The 18,758-nt window shown below is 46.1% G+C and overlaps 1 protein-coding gene across 6 annotated transcripts in view; it reads right to left on the minus strand.

The window, feature by feature from the left end:
* Nucleotides 1-18,758, minus strand: part of HVCN1 (hydrogen voltage gated channel 1) — a 34,853-nt gene that overhangs the window by 598 nt on the left and 15,497 nt on the right. For 2 of the 6 annotated variants that reach the window (XM_017665977.3, XM_037014175.2), the window contains 4 exons: nucleotides 11,387-11,662; nucleotides 7,010-7,111; nucleotides 4,268-4,499; nucleotides 10-122 (listed from right to left, as the gene is read on the minus strand). In XM_017665977.3, the coding sequence (XP_017521466.1) occupies nucleotides 10-122; nucleotides 4,268-4,499; nucleotides 7,010-7,111; nucleotides 11,387-11,662 (723 nt within the window). Of the gene's footprint in view, nucleotides 1-9; nucleotides 123-4,267; nucleotides 4,500-7,009; nucleotides 7,112-11,386; nucleotides 11,663-12,994; nucleotides 13,127-14,794; nucleotides 16,703-17,666; nucleotides 17,768-18,758 lie in introns of those variants that run through there. The other 4 variants (XM_017665982.3, XM_017665978.3, XM_017665979.3 and 1 more) reach the window with 4 other exon arrangements.

Genomic DNA, 18,758 nt, shown 5'->3' on the forward strand with positions numbered 1-18,758 from the left:
TCTTCTTACCTTCTCAGAGCAGCTGAATTCAAGGTGTTGGATCTTGGCGGCCAGTTGTATGTTCATCTGTTTTAACCTTAACAGTTGCCGTTCCGAACGAGTCTTAACTGAGATAATTATCCCTGAAAAATAATCAAGAGGTTCAATGATCCTGCTTTCAAATTTAATCACCTGGGGAAAAATCTTTATTCCTTATAAATGCGCGGTTGGGAAGAGTGCTGAAAAAGACAAGTCAAACAGCCGCTGCCTTAAAGGCATGAGAACTAACAGGGTCAGATTTTCATTTCTGAGGTACTCAGTATCCAGTTGCAAAATATTTCTCTCCAGCTTGCAGGGGATGAGAAATCCTTTCAAATAATCACTGATCAGATGGTCATTAAGCTCCTTCGTACAGAAGTCAGTCACCACAGGCCTGCTGCTTAGCAACATTGTACACAAAGGCCAGGAAAGTGCCAGGCTGGAAATGTTCAAGCATGAGGTTGGGATTGTCACTTTCCCAAATTTTCACCTCCCACGCATGTGGCCAGTTTAGCTGTCAGGTGATAACCTAAATCTTGGCTGACAGAGGGGTCAGCAGTCTCCTCTGATGGCTCCCAAATGCCCACCGCAGTGGGGACTGTCTTACTGCACTGGGGGTGCCCTACCCCTTTTCAAGTGAGAGTGACCACATCTGGACCTGTTTCCACAGGTGCCCATGAGGCCTGGGAGCAATGGTTCCTGGTCCCCAGCTTTCTTGGTTGTCCAGCCTTGTTTCAGCAACATTCTTCTAAATTTGACAGCAAAGTAATACTGTGCTATTAGCAAGTCTTTCCACGCCCTGCTACCATTCAAAGAAAAGAAATAAGTTAGCAGTTATCTTCTGGTTTCACCTGGAAAAGCAAACCTCACAATGGTGACATGAGAGTGATGGGTAGTAGCTGTGGTTCATGAGTCATTTATGATTAATAATGGTTTATCTACCTCAATTGTGCATAACCTTTGTACAGAGTATTTTTCTGTTTCATGAATGATCAGTTAGCATAAGCATGTTCACTGGTAACTAAAAAGCTTTCTTTCCTTTGGCTGAGCTCAAATAAATGTTCTCAATGGGCTTTATTTGAATCACTAGATCTGAACTGGCCCCTAAAGCCAGTGAGAGCCCCCACTGCCCCAGGCAGAGCTTTTCACCCAGCCCCATATTGGAGCAAACGAGGCCCTTTACCTGCTGGTCATGCAGTGGCTGCCAAGCCCGGGAGGCCGTGCTAGGGCTCACTGTGCCACCAGGGTCCGAGCTCCACATCAGAAGATGGGCCTGCCTCGGGGGCAGCGCTGTTGCTTGCTCATTCTCCAGACAACGAGCCACAGCCTATCATATCGGACCCCAGTCTAGGGATTCCCAAACCTGCTAGACACCAGATCACCTGGTAGTGTTTCAAGGCAGACACCCTGCCTGGGTACCACTCCAGACTTCTGCCTCAGACCCTCCATTTAAAAAAAAGAGCATTGAAAGTGATTCTGATGTGGCCAGTCCACAGACAAGCATTTGAGCAACTCTGTGGGTTCACTGCCAGCTGAACCAAGAACCAGCTGGTGACCACTCTGTCCACATAAAATCGCACCAGGAACATGGTGGGAGGTTCCCTGCACCAACAGGGTGTACGTGAGGAACAGGATTTTTACCTGAAATATGGTAAAGTATTACTTTTCCCCAAATGTGTTCTCCAGAGCCATAGTCTACAGCATATTAATAGATGTTATTTCCCCTCAAAGTATAAAATCAGTCAATTTGGAAGACTAGTTTTCAGAGTCTTCCTCATACTGAGGCATGTTGTGACTCTCAAAGGGTGGAATCCAGTGCATAGCATTTCTCAGCTTACATGCACCCTTTGAGATGGTGTCTCTCCCCGCAAAGTGGGATAGGGTTTGACAGAACACTCTTCAGGAAACACCAAATTAAAAACTTGAGCCTACAAAAGAGAATGGCTTGATATATTTAATGCAATGAAACAGAAGGGCCGAACCAAGAATACTGTATCCAGCACGATTATCATTTAAATTTGAAGGAGGGATTAAACAATTTCCAGACAAGCAAAAGTTGAGGGAATTTGCCTCCCACAAACCACCTCTACAGGATGTTTTAAAGGGACTGCTCTAGATGGAAGCACTCCTAAGGCTAAATAGATGTCACCAGGAAAAAAAAAAATCACAGCAAAGAAAGCAGACCAACCAAATACTAACTAAAAGCAAAAAAATAAAATCAACTATCCACAAAAGCAGTCAAAGGAAACACAAAAGAGCACAGAATAAAACACTTAACATATAAAGGATGGAGGAGGAAGAATAAGAAGGGAGAGAAGTAAAGAATCATCAGACTGTGTTTATAATAGCTTAATAAGAGAGTTAAGTTAGACAGTAAGATAGTAAAGAAGCTTCCCTTGAACCTTTGCTAACCACGAATCCAAAGCCTGCAATGACAGTAAGTACATATCTTTCAATAATCACCCTAAATGTAAATGGACTGAATGCACCAACCAAAAGACACAGAGTAATAGAATGGATAAAAAAGCAAGACCCATCTATATGCTGCTTACAAGAGACTCACCTCAAACCCAAAGTCATACACAGACTAAGAGTGAAGGGATGGAAAAAGATACTTCATGCAAACAATAGGGAGAGAAAAGCAGGTGTTGCAGTACTTGTATCAGACAAAATAGACTTCAAAACAAAGAAAGTAACGAGATAAAGAAGGACATTACATAATGATAAAGGGGTCAGCCCAACAAGAGGATATAACCATTATAAATATATATGCACCCAACACAGGAGCACCAACATATGTGAAACAAATACTAGCAGAATTAAAGGAGGAAATAGAATGCAATGCATTCATTCTTGGAGACTTCAACACACCACTCACTCCAAAGGACAGATCAACCAAACAGAAAATAAGTAAGGACACAGAGGCACTGAACAACACACTAGAACAGATGGACCTAATAGACATCTACAGAACTCTACACCCAAAAGCAGCAGGATACACATTCTTCTCAAGTGCACATGGAACATTTTCCAGAATAAACCACATACTAGGCCACAAAAAGCATTTCTTAGCTTACATGCACCCTTTGAGATGGTGTCTCCCCCACAAAGTGGTCCTCAGTAAATTCAAAATGATTGAAATTCTACCAACCAACTTCTCAGATCACAAAGGTATAAAACTAGAAATAAATTGTACAAAGAAAACAAAAAGGCTCACAAACACATGGAGGCTTAACAATATGCTCCTAAATAATCAGTGGATCAATGACCAAATTAAAATAGAGATCAAGCAATATATGGAGACAAATGACAACAACATCACAAAGCCTTAACTTCTTTGGGACGCAGCGAAGGCAGTTCTAAGAGGTAAGTATATAGCAATCCAGGCATATTTAAAGAAGGAAGAACAATCCCAAATGAATAGTCTAAAGTCACAATTATTGAAACTGGAAAAAGAAGAACAAATGAGGCCCAGAGTCAGCAGAAGGAGGGACATAATAAAGATCAGGGAAAAAATAAATAAAATTGAGAAGAATAAAACAATAGAAAAAAAAATCAATGAAACCAAGAGCTGGTTCTTTGAAAAAATAAACAAAATAGATAAACCCCTAGCCAGACTTATTAAGATAAAAGAGATCTATACACATCAACAGAATCAGAAATGGGAAAGGAAAAATCATGACACCCCACAGAAATACAAAGAATTATTAGAGAATATTATGGAAATCTATATGCTAACAAACTGGATAACCAAGAAGAAATGGACAACTTCCTAGAAAAATTAAATCTTCCAAGACTGACCCAAGAAGAAACAGAAAACCTAAACAGACCAGTTATCAGCAATGAAATTGAATCGGTAATCAAAAAACTACCCAAGAACAAAAGCCCCAGGCCAGATGGATTCAATGCCAAATTTTATCAGACATATAGAGAAGACAATACCCATTCTCCTGAAAGTTTACCAAAAAATAGAGGAGGGAATACTTCCAAACTCATTCTATGAAGCCAGCATACTCTAATACCAAAATGAGGCAAAGACACCACAAAAGAAGAAATTACAGACTAATATTCCTGATGAACATTTTGTAGCCACAGAGACAGCAGTGAAATGCCAAATCAGACTACTTCACTTTCCTCCAGTCTGCAGGAGGAGGGGACTGGAGTGGAAACGCCACATGCCAGCCCCTGTGCCTCTGCCCAGGTTCCACACACCCTCCTACCCCTCCCAACTTGGGAGCGTGGGACATACCGTTGATGATCCGGGCCACCCGCCACAGCCGGAGCAGAATCAGCAGGCCAAGAGCCTCAAACTCATGTTCCCGGAACAGGAGGACTATGTCGAGGACAAAGGAAACCACCACCACGATGGCGTCTAGGATCTCAAACTTGTGGTGGAAGAACTCCAAGCGGAAGACATATAACTTGAAGCAAAACTCCACCATGAAGAAGGTCAAGATGGCAATGCTCATGTAGTGGAACACCTGAAGGGGACGAGGAGGCACAGGGAGAGTGAGCCAGGCTGGCCACAGCTGGGGCACATCATATGGTAATTCCATAATATCTGATAACCAGTATGCATTCACATTTCCTCATTCATACCAAGAATGCCTTTTATAGTGCTTTTCTTTCAAACTAGGTTCCAGATTTATGATACTGTATTTGGTTAGATCTCCTCAGACTCTTATTAATCTAGAAAAGTCCTCCCTTTTTCTCTCATGACACTGACTTTTTGAAGTCCAGCCAGTCCTCTAATAGGATGTTCCCTGTTCTAGACTTGAGTGCACTTGCCTGGTAACCTGAGAGAATTCATTCATTTGACCAATCCTGAACTGCCAGCACCAGGCACTTTTCCCGGGGTGGGAACACCACAGACAAGGGCTCGGCTCTGCTTTTCCATAGGCAGTTGGGCAGTGGCAGGACTGAACATGTCCACTGTGTCCTTTGGCTCAGCAATCCCACTGCTAGAAATTTATCCTGCAGCTAAGCACCCACATGCACAAAGACACATTATAAGGATGTTTCCCGCAGCATTGGTTGCAGAACAAAATATTTTTTACGCTGTAGAACAGCAATATCCATTAGAGCATTTGTCGAATGCATAGTGGGCCCTCCACATGAAGCACTGTGCAATTGTTAAAAAGACCAAGGTTGATCCATATGTATTGAGAGAAATGATCATGAGGATAGATGATGTGAAGAGGGTCCTAGATCTTGACTTATAAATGCTAGTCTTCACTAAAGTACGATTTCATTCTGGGGCAGGAGAAGTTCAAAGTGAGCTGGAAAGCAAGGAAATGCTCAGCAACTGTGGAGTTATGTCAAAAGGATATGGCAGTCATTCTGAAGAGGTTCACAGTGACCAAACTTGGGATGATTTGAACACTGAAAAGAATGATTATGAATGTAATACTCTGAATACAAAAAAAATCCTGAGTCCATCATGATACATGCTCATGGGGGGTGGGGAGAGAAAGTTCTCTAGAAAAGAATACCAGCTGCTAGATATAGAAGGCAAGACAGAATTAGAAATCATGAGTTTGCACCCCCACATCTCCACTGACCTAGGCAATGATCATGAATGGATGCTGATCGACTGGGGAGGAAGATTTCCACATGGCATTCAGGTGTCACCAGGAGGTTATTTATAACTTCCAAGGGAAAACTGCGCCTGGAGCAGCTCAGCATTTACTACCTTAGTGAAGCAATCCAACCTCCTGTCACTGATGGGGGCCCCAGCCTAGGGTACCACCATACAAAGAAAACAGCCCAGGAGTAAAGGACTCTTGGTAATCAAGCCTCTGGACCTAACTTCTGGAGTATGGGAAATACAGGGAATAAAGGACAAGCTAAAGGATCTCTGAGGAAACAGACAAATCCAGAATCAGGACATCCTACAAGAGACTGGCTGGACTTCAAAAAGGCAATGTCATGAGAGAAAAAGGGAGGACTTTTCTAGATTAGTAAGAGTCTGAGGACATCTAACCAAACATAATGCCACAAGTCTGGATCATTCTTGGGACAAAATGAGGAAATCTGAATGCAAACTGGTTTTTAGCTATTACGGAATTATTGATGAATTTTCTTTAGATGTGATAATGCTATTCTGCTTCTGTAGGAGAAAGACCTTAGGCATGGTGAAGCCTTTGGGTCATGATGTCTAACATTTTCAAATGGTCAAAACATGGGTGTGTTTGTAGATTATATAGAGACAAAGAAAATACGGCAAAATGTGCATTTGCCATTTTGTGTAGTAAAAAGTTGAGGAAAAAGGCACAGACAGTATAGCAGGTATATTACTGATTCTATTAAAAAATAGAGGGAAAGGAGAGATAATTCATCCCTCTATGGAAGGACTTGGGCTGGCCTCAGAAGAAAACAACAGCTGCCTTGGGCAGGGGGCCAGGAGTAGGAAGGAGGTTTAATAATCTCTTCCTCCTCCTTTCCTACTTGAAAAGACATTTTTGCCTTATCCATTGAATTGGGAAAAAAAGAAGGTGTGGAGCCTTCTCCCATGTAACTCAGGATGGGCCACATGTTGCGTCTTTTCATGCACCCACTGCCCCTTGGGTGAATGTCTGGGATAGACTTAGGCAGTAACTTGAATCAGGGAATGGGTGGGGGCATATCCCCAAGATGGCTTCAGCATAGGGACCACATCAAAATGCCAGCAGGAGAGGGGGCTCGTCTGCCTCCAGGGGATGGAAAGGCATCATGGTCCTAGTCAGATGTTCCATGACCCACTGCAGCTCGGTGGTGCAGGGTAGCTCAAGATTCCAGCCATCAAGTGCAGTGGTTTCCTGCCTGTAGTGAATGCCTATATATAATTTGGAAAGACACTGTCTCTGCTCTTTGACTAACCACCCCTCCCCAACCCATCAAGCTACTCTGTTAAGGCCTTGCCACTTCTAGGTGGGTGCTATCTGCCCGGCACCGCCTATCCTCACTACAGATAATGGAAGTGCACCATACTACAGAGCTGCTGACACACTACCTTGGCGGCATAGTTATTGTCCAGCTGGATGATATTTAGGTCCAGAATGAGCTCGGCAAGCACGAGGAGGGCATCCAGAATGACCAGGCAAATGATGATGACCTGTGGACGAAGGGGAGGAGTCAGAGACCATGGGGCCTGCATAGGGACCCTCCTTCCATTTTTAAGAGCTGGAAACATCAGGGCGAAGATGCCAAGTGTGGGAGGCCGCTGCCCAGAGCTGGGGTGCCCCCCTCCCCTGGAGCCTGCTGGGGCCAGCTCCTCTGGACAGAATCCTTTCTTCCCTGTCACCTTCCTGGCCTGTCCACCTCCGAGCAGAACCTGTCCTCGAGCTTCTCGGTGTGGCTTACTCACTGACCCTCAGGCACTCCTCGTCTTTTTCTTACTCATTTGCTGTTTCTCAGCATCTCTCAAAACAAACTGCTAATTAATGATTTTTTCTAGATGGCAAAAAATAATTTTTTTAAGTTTTTTGTCTATTTCTGGGGATTGTTCTTACCCATAACAGATGCTCAATAAATAACTAAAAACATCCAGCCTCAGAGATCTGAATTGTGGAAGGATGTCTGGAGACTGCCTACACCTGGCAGTGGGTTGCAGTGATGTTCGCTTGGCACACAAAACAGCTTCTGTTTGGAGCTGTGAAATATCTGCCCTGACTCGTGCTCAGAGAGGGCAAAGGTGGAGTTCTGGAGAAGGGTTGCAGTGGGAAAGATGAGATATTGGGGAGTTTGTGACCTGGTGGAGGGGATGGGGAGTGGGTGAACAAGTACACCGTCTCACTGATGACAGTGGGGGTGATGGAGGTGGTGACAATGTTGACGGCAGGGTGGAGACCCTTGGGATGACGTGGTGGTGGAAATGACAGCCATGGGAGGAACCTCAAAGGACACTGACCCTCTCTTCCCTTGGAAATCTTGGACCAACACTTACTCCGCCAGGGCCTTGCCTCTTACACTCTCAGGTAGGTTGACTTTGACCTCTGACAGTTAATCTGCCATTACCATGGCAGTGTCGGCAGTTTCTGGTTGAAATTAAACAAGTTCAGACTCATATAAGAATGGACTATTAATCCTTTGACCATTTCATCCTGTAGGAAATGATTTTAGTGAAGTATTTGATGACACGGTTTATTGTGAAAATTGCATGGCAAATTGCTTTGCTATGAAGTTTTCACACATATCCAAATTCAGTAACATAATAAAAATTCAAGCCTTTGGTACTTTTTTTCCTTTTCTTTATCCTTGGTTTTATTTTAGAACTAAAGGGATCTGAGAGCTTATCTGGTCTAAAATCAAAGCACAGAGATACCAAAAAACAGGCTGAATATTCAGCAATAAGAAGGAAGTACTGATTCAACATGGCTCCACCCAGAAAACATGCTGAGTGAAAGAAGCCAGACACAGAAGACCGTATATACTTTTTGATTCCATTTGTATGAAATGTCCAGAAGAGGCAAACCTGTAGACGTAGATGAGTGGCTGTTAGTTGCTGAGGGGCTGGAGCTGTATTGTTAGATGGGTGCTGCCTCTCCTTCTGGGTGGATGACAATATTCTGGAACAATATAGGGGTGGTGGTTGCACACTAGTGTGAATGCACCAAATAAAGGCCACAGAATTATTTTAAAATGATTATGTTATGTGAACCTCACTTCAATTAAAGGAGACAGAACCAAGGTCATAAAACTATAGTACCTGGGTCCCAACTGTGCCTCTGTGAACTAACCTCCAAGAGCCTGGATTTGTCAGTTCCCAGGGCAGTAGGATTTCTGAGGGCAATCATGTCACAAAGGAAAATGCTGAGAATCCAGGGGAGCTGATTAATTCCGAATCCTGCTATGGCAAAGACAGCCGTGCCTCAGAGGAGACGGCAGCGGCACAGAGCATGGGCCATCGGGCAGCAGGTTGGGGGCCAGCTCCTGGTGCCCCCAGTAGCCTGGACCTTGGGCACACGTCTCAGTCCCACAGAGCTTTGGGTTCACTCTAAGCTTCAGAGTCCTCCTGGGGAAAACGGGTTGGTCACATTTTCCATCCCAGAACAATGGGAGCATTCCATGAGGTGTGAATGTGCTTAGCACAAGGCCCGGCCACAGTGAGCAACTTGACCTACCTGACTACCCTTCCCTGGCTCAGCTGCCCTGTCTGTCCATCGTTTCCATAGAGGCCTGACCCCAGATTCTCCCCATGGGCTGTACTGTCCTGTGTGAGAAGTGACAGCAGCAGTTAACTATTTATCATGTCACCTTGGCTGCCTCAAACCATGTAACAGGTGGAGGACGCATCAGAGATATGGATTCCAGAATCTTGGAAAGCTGATTCTACCAGCAGACAGCAAACCCCTGAACCTGTATTCCTGCTCCATGGTGGCCTCCCTGTTGAGTCCCTCCACAGACCTGCTCATGTCGCACCCTCCTACCACACACTTAGAACTTCCATGGGCACCCCCAACCCACCCACCGATGATTTCCAGCACCTCCTCTCCTGCCAAGGGATCCCTCTACTCACTACACATGGGCCATGTGGCCCCTTAATTCCTGGAAAGCCCGCCCCTCCCCATCCACAGAGTTGCTTCTTGCTTAGCCCTGAGGTGTCAGGTGAGAGATGTCACCTCATCTGCCACACATCCTCCGATGGTCCATCTAGCTCAGGTCTCCCCCAACCCCAGGCTTCCCCCGAACTCCCTTTGTCTTCCTGCAGAGGGCACTTTCCATTTGGAACCAGCAGTGATCTGGGTGGCCGTGAGTGAGGGCAGAGCTGTGTCTGCCATGCTGGCCACTGTGCCCCAGCACACAGTGGGTGCTGAAGAAGCAACTGTGGAGTGAATAACTAAACATCTCTACTTATTTCCTGACCATCACTTTTTCCTCAGGAGGAGTGTCTGGGGGTCCAAGCTCAGGGTACTGAGCCACGTGGCCCAGTCAGGAAATGGGGCAACCTCCCAGAGGAGATGGCTCAGGGACCCCCTCACAGCTGGGAGGAAGCTGGCTTCTTCCTTCTGCCCCCGAGATTGAGGGTTTGGGATTTCAACCCCAACAACTTAATACCATGTTTCCTTTCCTGTCACGGCCACAGAGAAAGCGCTGAGCTGCAAGGCATGCTGGGTAGCTTAGCTTGCTTCATTTTTCTGAGCCACCCGAGAGCAAAAGAAAGTCCAAAGTAAATTTTTTTCTATTTTACCCTGGAACAAAGTCACTAATGGGAGAAGAAAGGGCTGCTTCTCTGCTTCCAACCACTGGCTGTAGGAAAGAACAGGCTAATTTCAGTTTAGGAAGATGCCTGCAGCAGGATCCCCCAGATGGTTGCATTTGGGAACTGGGCTGACAAGGAACCTCAGGCTTCCCTTACATTCCTGGGCCTCCCACATTCCCTGGGACTCAGAACATGCCTCCAGACACCTACTTGCCCATCTCAGGGTTCTGGGGTGAGACAGGGCTGGCCAGACTCAATCTGCCCTTGTCCTTCAACATGGGAAGATGTGGGGACAGATACTGAGCCTTAGGAAGTTCTGTCCCCTGTCTACTCTCTGAAGGACACACGTCTCCCTCTCCTGTTCTCCCCATGCCCACACCTGGAGGTCAGCAGTGGGCAAAGCAAGGCACATATTTTGGGCATCATTCCACAAAGGAAGAGACTTCGTCCCTGTGACAATGAGTCTGAGGCCCAGGACCCTCTGGGCCTCGTTCAGCTCAGGGCAGGCACACAATGTGTGCTGAATGACTGGTTGCAAAATGAATGCAGGAATGTTTTTTTTTTAACCTCCAGGGTTCTCCTTTACATTGTGTATGTCTGGTAAACTTTGCATAGCACAAAATTTACCACTCTAAAGTTGGCATTAAAGCTCAGTGGCCTTCAGCACATTCACAAGGTCAGGAGGCCATCAGACCCTGTATAGTTCCAGGACATTCTCATCACCCCAAACGGAAACCCTGCACCCATTAGGCAGTCGCTTGCCATTCTTCCCTCCCTCGAACTTGTGGCAGCCACGCTTTCTCTCGGGATTTATGTATTTGGACATTTCATATAAACAGAACCATACAGTATGCAGCCTTTGGTGTCTGGCTTCTTTCACTCAGCATCATGTTGTCAAGGCTCATCCACGTTGTACACGTGTTCATTCCTTTTTCTGGCTCCCTATGGAGAGACCACATTTTGTTTACCCATCAGGTGATGGACCTTGAATTGACTTTTGGGTCAGGGCTTATTTTATGCCCGACAACACGGAACCTGCCTTGTGTACCCAATTCTGTGGGGGCACCTGACGCATGGTTAACATTCGGATGAACAAGGTGGTGGCAGAGACGGGCCCCCGCCCCGGCCTCGTGACTCTCGCTGACAGCTCTGCCCCACCCTGGGCATCACGGGCCTCTGCCCACCTACCTGAAACCTGTGGGCGCTGAAGAGCTTCCTCAGCGTGGTCCTGAAGTCTAGGGGGGGCCTGGGGGCGGGCACGGGGGCTGCCGCTGGGTCGGCAGCTCCACCTTCCTCGCCAGAGGCTGGGGCTGGCGGCTGTTCCTCCTCCTCGTCCTCCTCCTCATTCTCCCATTTCTTGTAGTTGATATTCCAGGCCTGGTAGTCGTCCCCCACGACAGTGAAGTGCCTCAGGAACTTGCTCATCCTCTCCGCGGGAGCCACCCTGGCCCTGCGGGTGACTGCCTGAAGGGAGGGGACAGACGGTGGTTGGGAAGGGCAGCCCTCCGGCCCGTCTAGGCCACTCGGGCCCCACGTCACTCCGGTGGTGAGTGAGGCCCCAGCTGGGCCAGGCCCCAGGGCGAAGACCGACCCGGCGCTCAGAGTACCGTGCGAGCGGAGACCGTGAGGTCACGGTGGTTTCTTGTGCTTTTATTTTTGGAATCCAGGGTCTCAGTGCTGGTGAGGCAACAGGAAACCCCAGGCCCCATCAGGCCTGTCAGTGTGGTCTGCTTGGCAGTAACCAACGGAATTGGTACTGCAGCCCAGTCACAAAATACCCACTACAGGCCCATGTGTAAATACCAGAAGAGCAGCCCCCCAGTTCAGGGCAGCACGACCCGAGGAGGTGGGAGTTGCCGGGGCAGGGGCAGGAAAGCCAAAAGTAAGAGTACCTAGAGTTTCACAGAAAAGTGAAGGTCCGCTCGTCACACCAGAGAGCAGTCCTTGAGAGGGGAAGGCAAATAGATTTTTTCCTAAGTTCAACCACTGCTGTTTAAAATATACTAAGGACAGTTGTTTAAAGACATGACTTTAAAGCAAAAAGTGAATAATTCTCCTCCCTTTGCCCAACGTACCCTACCAGATATCAAATTTTTATGAAGTTCAATAATGAAAATTTTCAGGTATGAGTACAAGAATAGGCAATAGGAGCCATAGATGGGTAAAAGAGAGTCCCAAACAGACCCACAGCCCTGTAGGAACCTGGATGTGATAAAAACTGGAGAGGTTAGGACAGCTGGCCTTCCCAGTACCAAATAAAAAAGTTCTCTATCTCACACAATACAGAATTTCAGATGCATGAACAGTAACACATATAAATGTAAAAAAATCAAAACAAAAACCCAAACAGCTTTAAAAGCCTTAGAACAAAATACAGGCAAGTATCTTTATGACCTTAGGACAGGGGAAGATTGCTTAAATGAGACACAAAACAAAATAAATGGATACATTTGACTAGTCAAAACTAAAACTTTTTATATCATTCACATACACATACTACACATAACCTTACAAAGTTAATACACATCCCAGATTGGGAGTAAAGTTGATTATATTCTTAATGATCTTGTGATTCTATCCCTAGAAAAGCTCCAAAGAGAAACTTGTGTTTCTTCAAAGAGAAACCCACATGTGCTCAAATCAGCGACATGTTCAAGAATGTTCACTGAAAATGTTCACCTAAATGGTGGGAGATAGAGGAATGAATCTTCTCCATTCATGTGATGGAATGCCATATAGCAGTTTAAATGAATGAACTATTTTTCTGTATATATTACTAATGACGTCCACATGTACCTGCTTGGCAGCACTGAACACAGTAGATCACTCCTTCCTTCAAACATTTCCTTCACTGGTTTCTGGGATTCCACACTCTCCTGGTTTTCCTCCTACCTCAGTGGTTACTCTTGCCAGTCTCTTGCTGGATCCCTTAAGAAGAAAACCTTACATTTAAGTATTGGCATTCCCAGGGCTCAGGCCTATGACCACCTCTCTTCTCCATACTAAGTTCCTAGGGGATCTCATTCAGCAGCATGGTTTTAAAACCCATCTCTATATTGATGATATGTAAATACTATCTCCAGTCCCAATCTCTTACTGGAATTCCAGACATGATAACCATTTGTCAACTAAGGACATCACTCTCAGATATCCAATATTTTCTTATATCCAGCATATCAAAGCAGAATCATTTGTTTGCCACCCAAACCTTCCCCATTTCAGTTTATGACACTCATTTGTCTATTTCCTTAGGCCAATAACCTCGGCATCATTCTTGACCCAGCTTTCCCTCTCACTCAATGTTTGCCTAACAGTCAATTTCATTGGCTCTACCTTTAAACTACATTCCAAGTAAGAACAGTTCTGCCCTCTCCATTGCTATCTCCTGGCCCAAGCCAACCATTGCTTGCCATCCCCTGCCCAGATTACTGTGGCACCTCCTCACTTCCTCCCCAAATCCATTCTCCATTCAACAACTAGAAAGAACTTTCTAAAACTTACATAAGACCATGTCATGTCCTTCCTTAAAGCTCTCAAATGGTTTGTCAGCACACTTAAGTCACTCTTTCTGGGATTCTCTTCGCCCAGATATCTGCATGTCTCACACCTTCACATAAGTCAGGATTCTGCTCAAATATCACTTCTTCTGACATCTTGTCTGGTCACCCTCCCCCAGTCACACTGCATCACCTTATTCTGCTCATTTTTCTTTATTTCACTTATTGGTGTCTGACATGATATTATATCCTTTTAAAAATCTGTTTATAGACTCTGAGTCCCACGAAGGTGGGACTCTTCCCATATTGTGCAACTGTATACTCAGTATCTTCCACTTACCACTCAAAACACTCAAATATTTAAGGGACTGAATGGATATAGCAACGTGGATATCTAAAAATATGTTGAGTTTAAAAGGAAGATATAGAAGAACAATGTAATACTACTTAAGTAAAAAATTTAAAATACATACAAAATATTACTAAATACTGTTCAATTTTAATCACTTGGGCTCAACAGCTGATTAGATACTGCAGAGGAAAAGATCAGTGAACTTAAAGATGGACTAATAGAAAGTAACAGGTAGACGTGCTGCAAGGACAAAGAACAGAGACCCAGGGACAATATGAAGTGGTCTCACATATATGAACCTGGAGATGAAAGATAGACTAGGGCAGGAAAACACTTGGATAGATAATGGCTGAAAAAAATTCCAAATTGATAAGAACATAGAAACATATGAACTGCTCAATGAACACCAAGGACAAACACAAAAAGGAATGAACTGAAAGGAGATGCTAAATTCATAATAGTGGTTGACTCAAGGAGGGGAAGGGCTGAAAATGGAGGGAATCAAAAAACAACTTGAAAGCTATCTGAAAAACACCTTTTTAAGTTACAAAAAGATCTGAGGAAAATAAGGCAAAATGTTAATAGTTGTCAATTCAGGATGACAATTATGTAAGTATTTGATAATATTTTATTCTTTTCATATTTTGACATTTCCCAAAGTAAAGTAAAACACCTTCGATGCATGCTCAGATTTTTTTCATAATAGGTTTCATAAGCTTAGGAAAGGTTAGAGCCCAAAGAGATTACCTGGTCTGATCTCCCCATTCAGGTGGCCAGCAGCAGTGCACTTGGGAATAGGACTCCAGCTGTGTTGCCCCCAGTCCATTATCCTTGCACCTGTTCTGTGGTACCTGGTATGTTTCCAAGCTCCAAATTTGGTCAAAGGATACCATACCTCTTTCATAAGCCTCCCAGAACCCTTGCTTTGTATTAAGTGCCCTGGGGAAGTTCCCAAAGAGGGCAGGGCAAGGTTGTGAGTGATGTGAGTGGAGGTGGGTGTTGCCCCCAAAATGCTACATCCAGGAATCCAGTGGTTTGGACTCCTGGCTGCCTCCCCTGCCCAGTTTCCCATATTATTTGGGCACCTGGGGAGCCCCTTATTTGAGACTTCCTCAGAATGTTAAGAGGCCCAGGGACAGCTATGACCACTGTGTAATAACTTCCTAGGAGTCTTCTCCCCATCGATGACACTTGGGCTTGTCTGGCTCTCTTCTCCTCACCTCCACTATTCATTTCCTCTTGCACCACCAGCCTAGTCCAAGTCTTCATCCTCTCTCCCAGAAGACTGCAGTGGCCTCCTTACAGACCTGGTTCTTCCAGTGCCTTCTCCACTCAACAGTCTGAGCAGGTTTTATAAACCCTTACCTCTGACCACAGCACCTGATCACATCACTGCTCTCTACTTCCGCTCTTTGGATAAGAATCCAAGATCCTTCACATGCAGTACGCACATGGCCCTATGGGGCTTGGCCTCATCTTCCTCCCCATGACCTGCTCATCACACTCAGCCTCGCTGGCTGCCGCACCCAGGGATCCACACGCTCCCCTCCCCAGGCCTTCGTGTGGGCTCTTTCCTCAGTCTGGAATGCTCTTCTCCCCACACTGAACATGGCTCATTTTGACTCATGCTTCAATTCTCAGCTGAATTGTCCCCTCCTCAAAGAGGCCCTTCTTGACCCCTAAAATCTAAATCAAACTCCTTCTCAATGTTATAACCTCTCTTTATATTGCTCACTTTTTCTTCAAGTGCCCTTATCACAGTTTCTAACTATAATTGTGTTTGCGTGCTGTTGTTTATTCTTTTTCTGCACTAGCATTTAAGATCCATGAAGGCAGCTCTATGTTCCCAGAGTCTCATGTGGCATCTGACCTAGAGCAGAAGCCCATCAAGTGGCTGAGGACCCTGGTACCCTGTGTCCTACGCCAGGCACGGCTTATCTCAGGCTGGACCTTTCATCGCTACGTTCCCAGGGCTGTCCTGAAGCCCTCTGGGCCGCTACTGACCAAAACTTCCCCTAAAACACGTCACCTGCCAGAATGGAAACCTCCTGTGCTATTTCTCAGCATGGTGGGAGCCTGAGTGCTTTGCAAAAGCCACACCTACATTTTACAGGAGAGATATTTTTTCTTTCTGAAAACTTGCCACCAGTAAAGAAGCAACTTTCAGTAATTTGGGATGAAAATATTTATGGTTTCCAGCAGAGCAGAAAACAACTCTGGTTTTAAGTCAAAAACATCATGCCAGAAGCAGAAAGTTTCCAGAAAAGGGCAAAGACATGGCTGATGGCAAAAATGTCATGGGCCTCGGCACCATCACCACCCACTCTGACCTCTCAGCTCACAGGCTCCGGCCACCCAGCTTGGGCAGATGGAAGGACTGACTCAGTGAGTCACACAAAGCACTAACCTTAGGGCCTGGAGCTTCCCCTTCCTAAGCGCTGGCTATTATTGGTCTTTTTCAACAACAAAAACTCTTACCCCTACTCCTCTGACTTCTTCACTGTCAGTGGACATTTCACTTCACTACTAATTGGCCTCTACAACCTGCAGACTTTTCAGCCATGTGAACCAGACAGATTCCCTCTGCAGCTCAAGCTGAGTTGTTTCTGTCCCTGGCAACCCTGAGACTCTAGACCAGCAGAGTCCCGGCACGGGACACCCCCATCCTCGTCTTCCCTGCATTAGCCTTTGTTATCCCACTACCCTCCAACCCCGCTCTCCCCAGGGCCACCTTTCTCGTGTCAAAGCTCGTGACTCTGGTGCCCACCTGACCGAGTGCATCCTCTCACACTGGTGACTTGGTCTGTCTGACAATCTTTTGATTTTTCTCCTGAGGCTACCCTTCTCAAAGCCTCCTGTACGGTAACCCTGCCCCATGACACTGGATTCCTCGAGACCCCAGCCCTGACCTTGTCCCGGTGCTCTCCCGTTTGGTGCTCTCTCTGTACCTGTGTTCTCAGTGCGGCTCCTCTGTCTGATATCTGGCTAGGTTGTTAATTTACTGTGACCCAAACCGAACTATTATCTTTTCCCCCAAAGCTACTGTTCCTTCCATGTTCCCCTGGGTTTATCATTGCATCCACCCTGCCCAAGCCAAGAGCCAAAGGTCACTCTTGGGGGCTCCTCCCTCCCTCAAGCCCTGTCAATCTGGCACCAGTCATCTTCTCCTCTCTGCCTAACCCTCTCCTACCACAAGCACCTCTGTGCCAGCCTCCTCCTGCCCCAGTCCTTCCTCCCCACAGCAGTGGCCAGGGGCACCTTTCTCCAGTGCTGGCCTGGCTGTGTCCCTGCTCCTGCCCTCCCCGTGCCTGCTGACCACTGCCTTCCAGACACAGGCAAATCTCTCTTGGTCTCCCCAGACACTAGTCTCCTCCCAGGCCCCCAGTGCTGCCACACTCTGGATACACCAAAAGCCTTGTGGTTCTAGAATGAACCTCATGCCATCTTGCTTCCAGGATGTCTCATGGCCTGTCCCCACTGTCTAGAATAGCCTTTGCTTATTTCACTCTACTTCTCTTTCAGGTCTTACAAATGTCTAGATTTTACCCCAAGGAGGCCTTCCTTAACCGCCACCCACTGGGTAAGGGTTCTTCCTCTATTTCCCCATCAGGCCACTTACTAATGAGCGCTGTGACATCTTGGCATCATCCGCCTCCTGCATTGCTCTGTGAGCTCTGGAGGGCACAGACTCTTCCTGCCTCAACTGTAGGGAGGGGCTCAATAAATATTTAATAAGCGATCAACAGCAAAACCACAGGAGCTACCCCTCAAAGGCAAGCATCTCGCCTACTTCTCTTTTACACATGACAGGTGTCATACCACAAGAATTACTACCTGGGAGAGTGGGGAGAAATGAAAAGAAAGAGATGGAGAAGAAATGTTCTTATGAATGTCTATTTTTATAGGCTTTGAAGCTGCCGTCTGTACAGAGGAAAGTCCCTACTTCATGGTCATCCAACAGTCACAGATAAAGGTACTTTTTAAGAAACTCAGCCGACTCCCAATGACCCTTAGGTCTCCATTTCCCTGTTCCCTCCCAGAGCCTACTTTTGGGGACCTGATTTGCTTATTAGTTCACACCCCTGCCCCAAACTCCAGTAAGACCCAATAGCAGTGACATATATTATTACTGATTGTTTTATCATTTGTTATGTTAGCACACCACTAAATTCTTTAAACACATGATTTCATTTTAATTCCTAACTACTCTCTCAGGTTGAGGCCGTCATTTGGGGTCTTGGTGAGGGAGGTGACTTGTCCAAAGTCACACACTTCAAAAATGGCAGAGCCAGGATCTGCCCCTGGGTGGTATGACCTGGAGCCCATGTTTTGAGAAAAAGCCAGGCAGCCAGTGATGGGAGACCTGCCTGGTGGGGGGGTATAGTGGGTGTCATTGTGGCTGCCCCCAAAGTCACGTCCACTTGGAACCTCAGAATGTGACCTTATTTGGAATACTGGTCTTTGCAGATAAAATTAAAGATTTTGAGATGAAATCACCCTGGACTTAGGGTGGACCCTAAATTCAATGACTGGTGTCCTCATAAGAAGAGGAGAGGACACACAGAGGGGAAGACACGTGAAGATGGAGGCAGAGACTGGAGGGATGAATCTATAAGCAAGGGAACACAAAGGAAGCCAGCAGCCCCCAGAAGCTGGAAGACAGGGATGGAACGGGCCCTGCCAACACCTCCATTTTGGGCCCTGGCCTCCA

The sequence above is a fragment of the Manis javanica genome, chromosome 15 (assembly GCF_040802235.1).
Source record: "Manis javanica isolate MJ-LG chromosome 15, MJ_LKY, whole genome shotgun sequence".
In the NCBI taxonomy this organism is placed as follows: domain Eukaryota; kingdom Metazoa; phylum Chordata; class Mammalia; order Pholidota; family Manidae; genus Manis; species Manis javanica.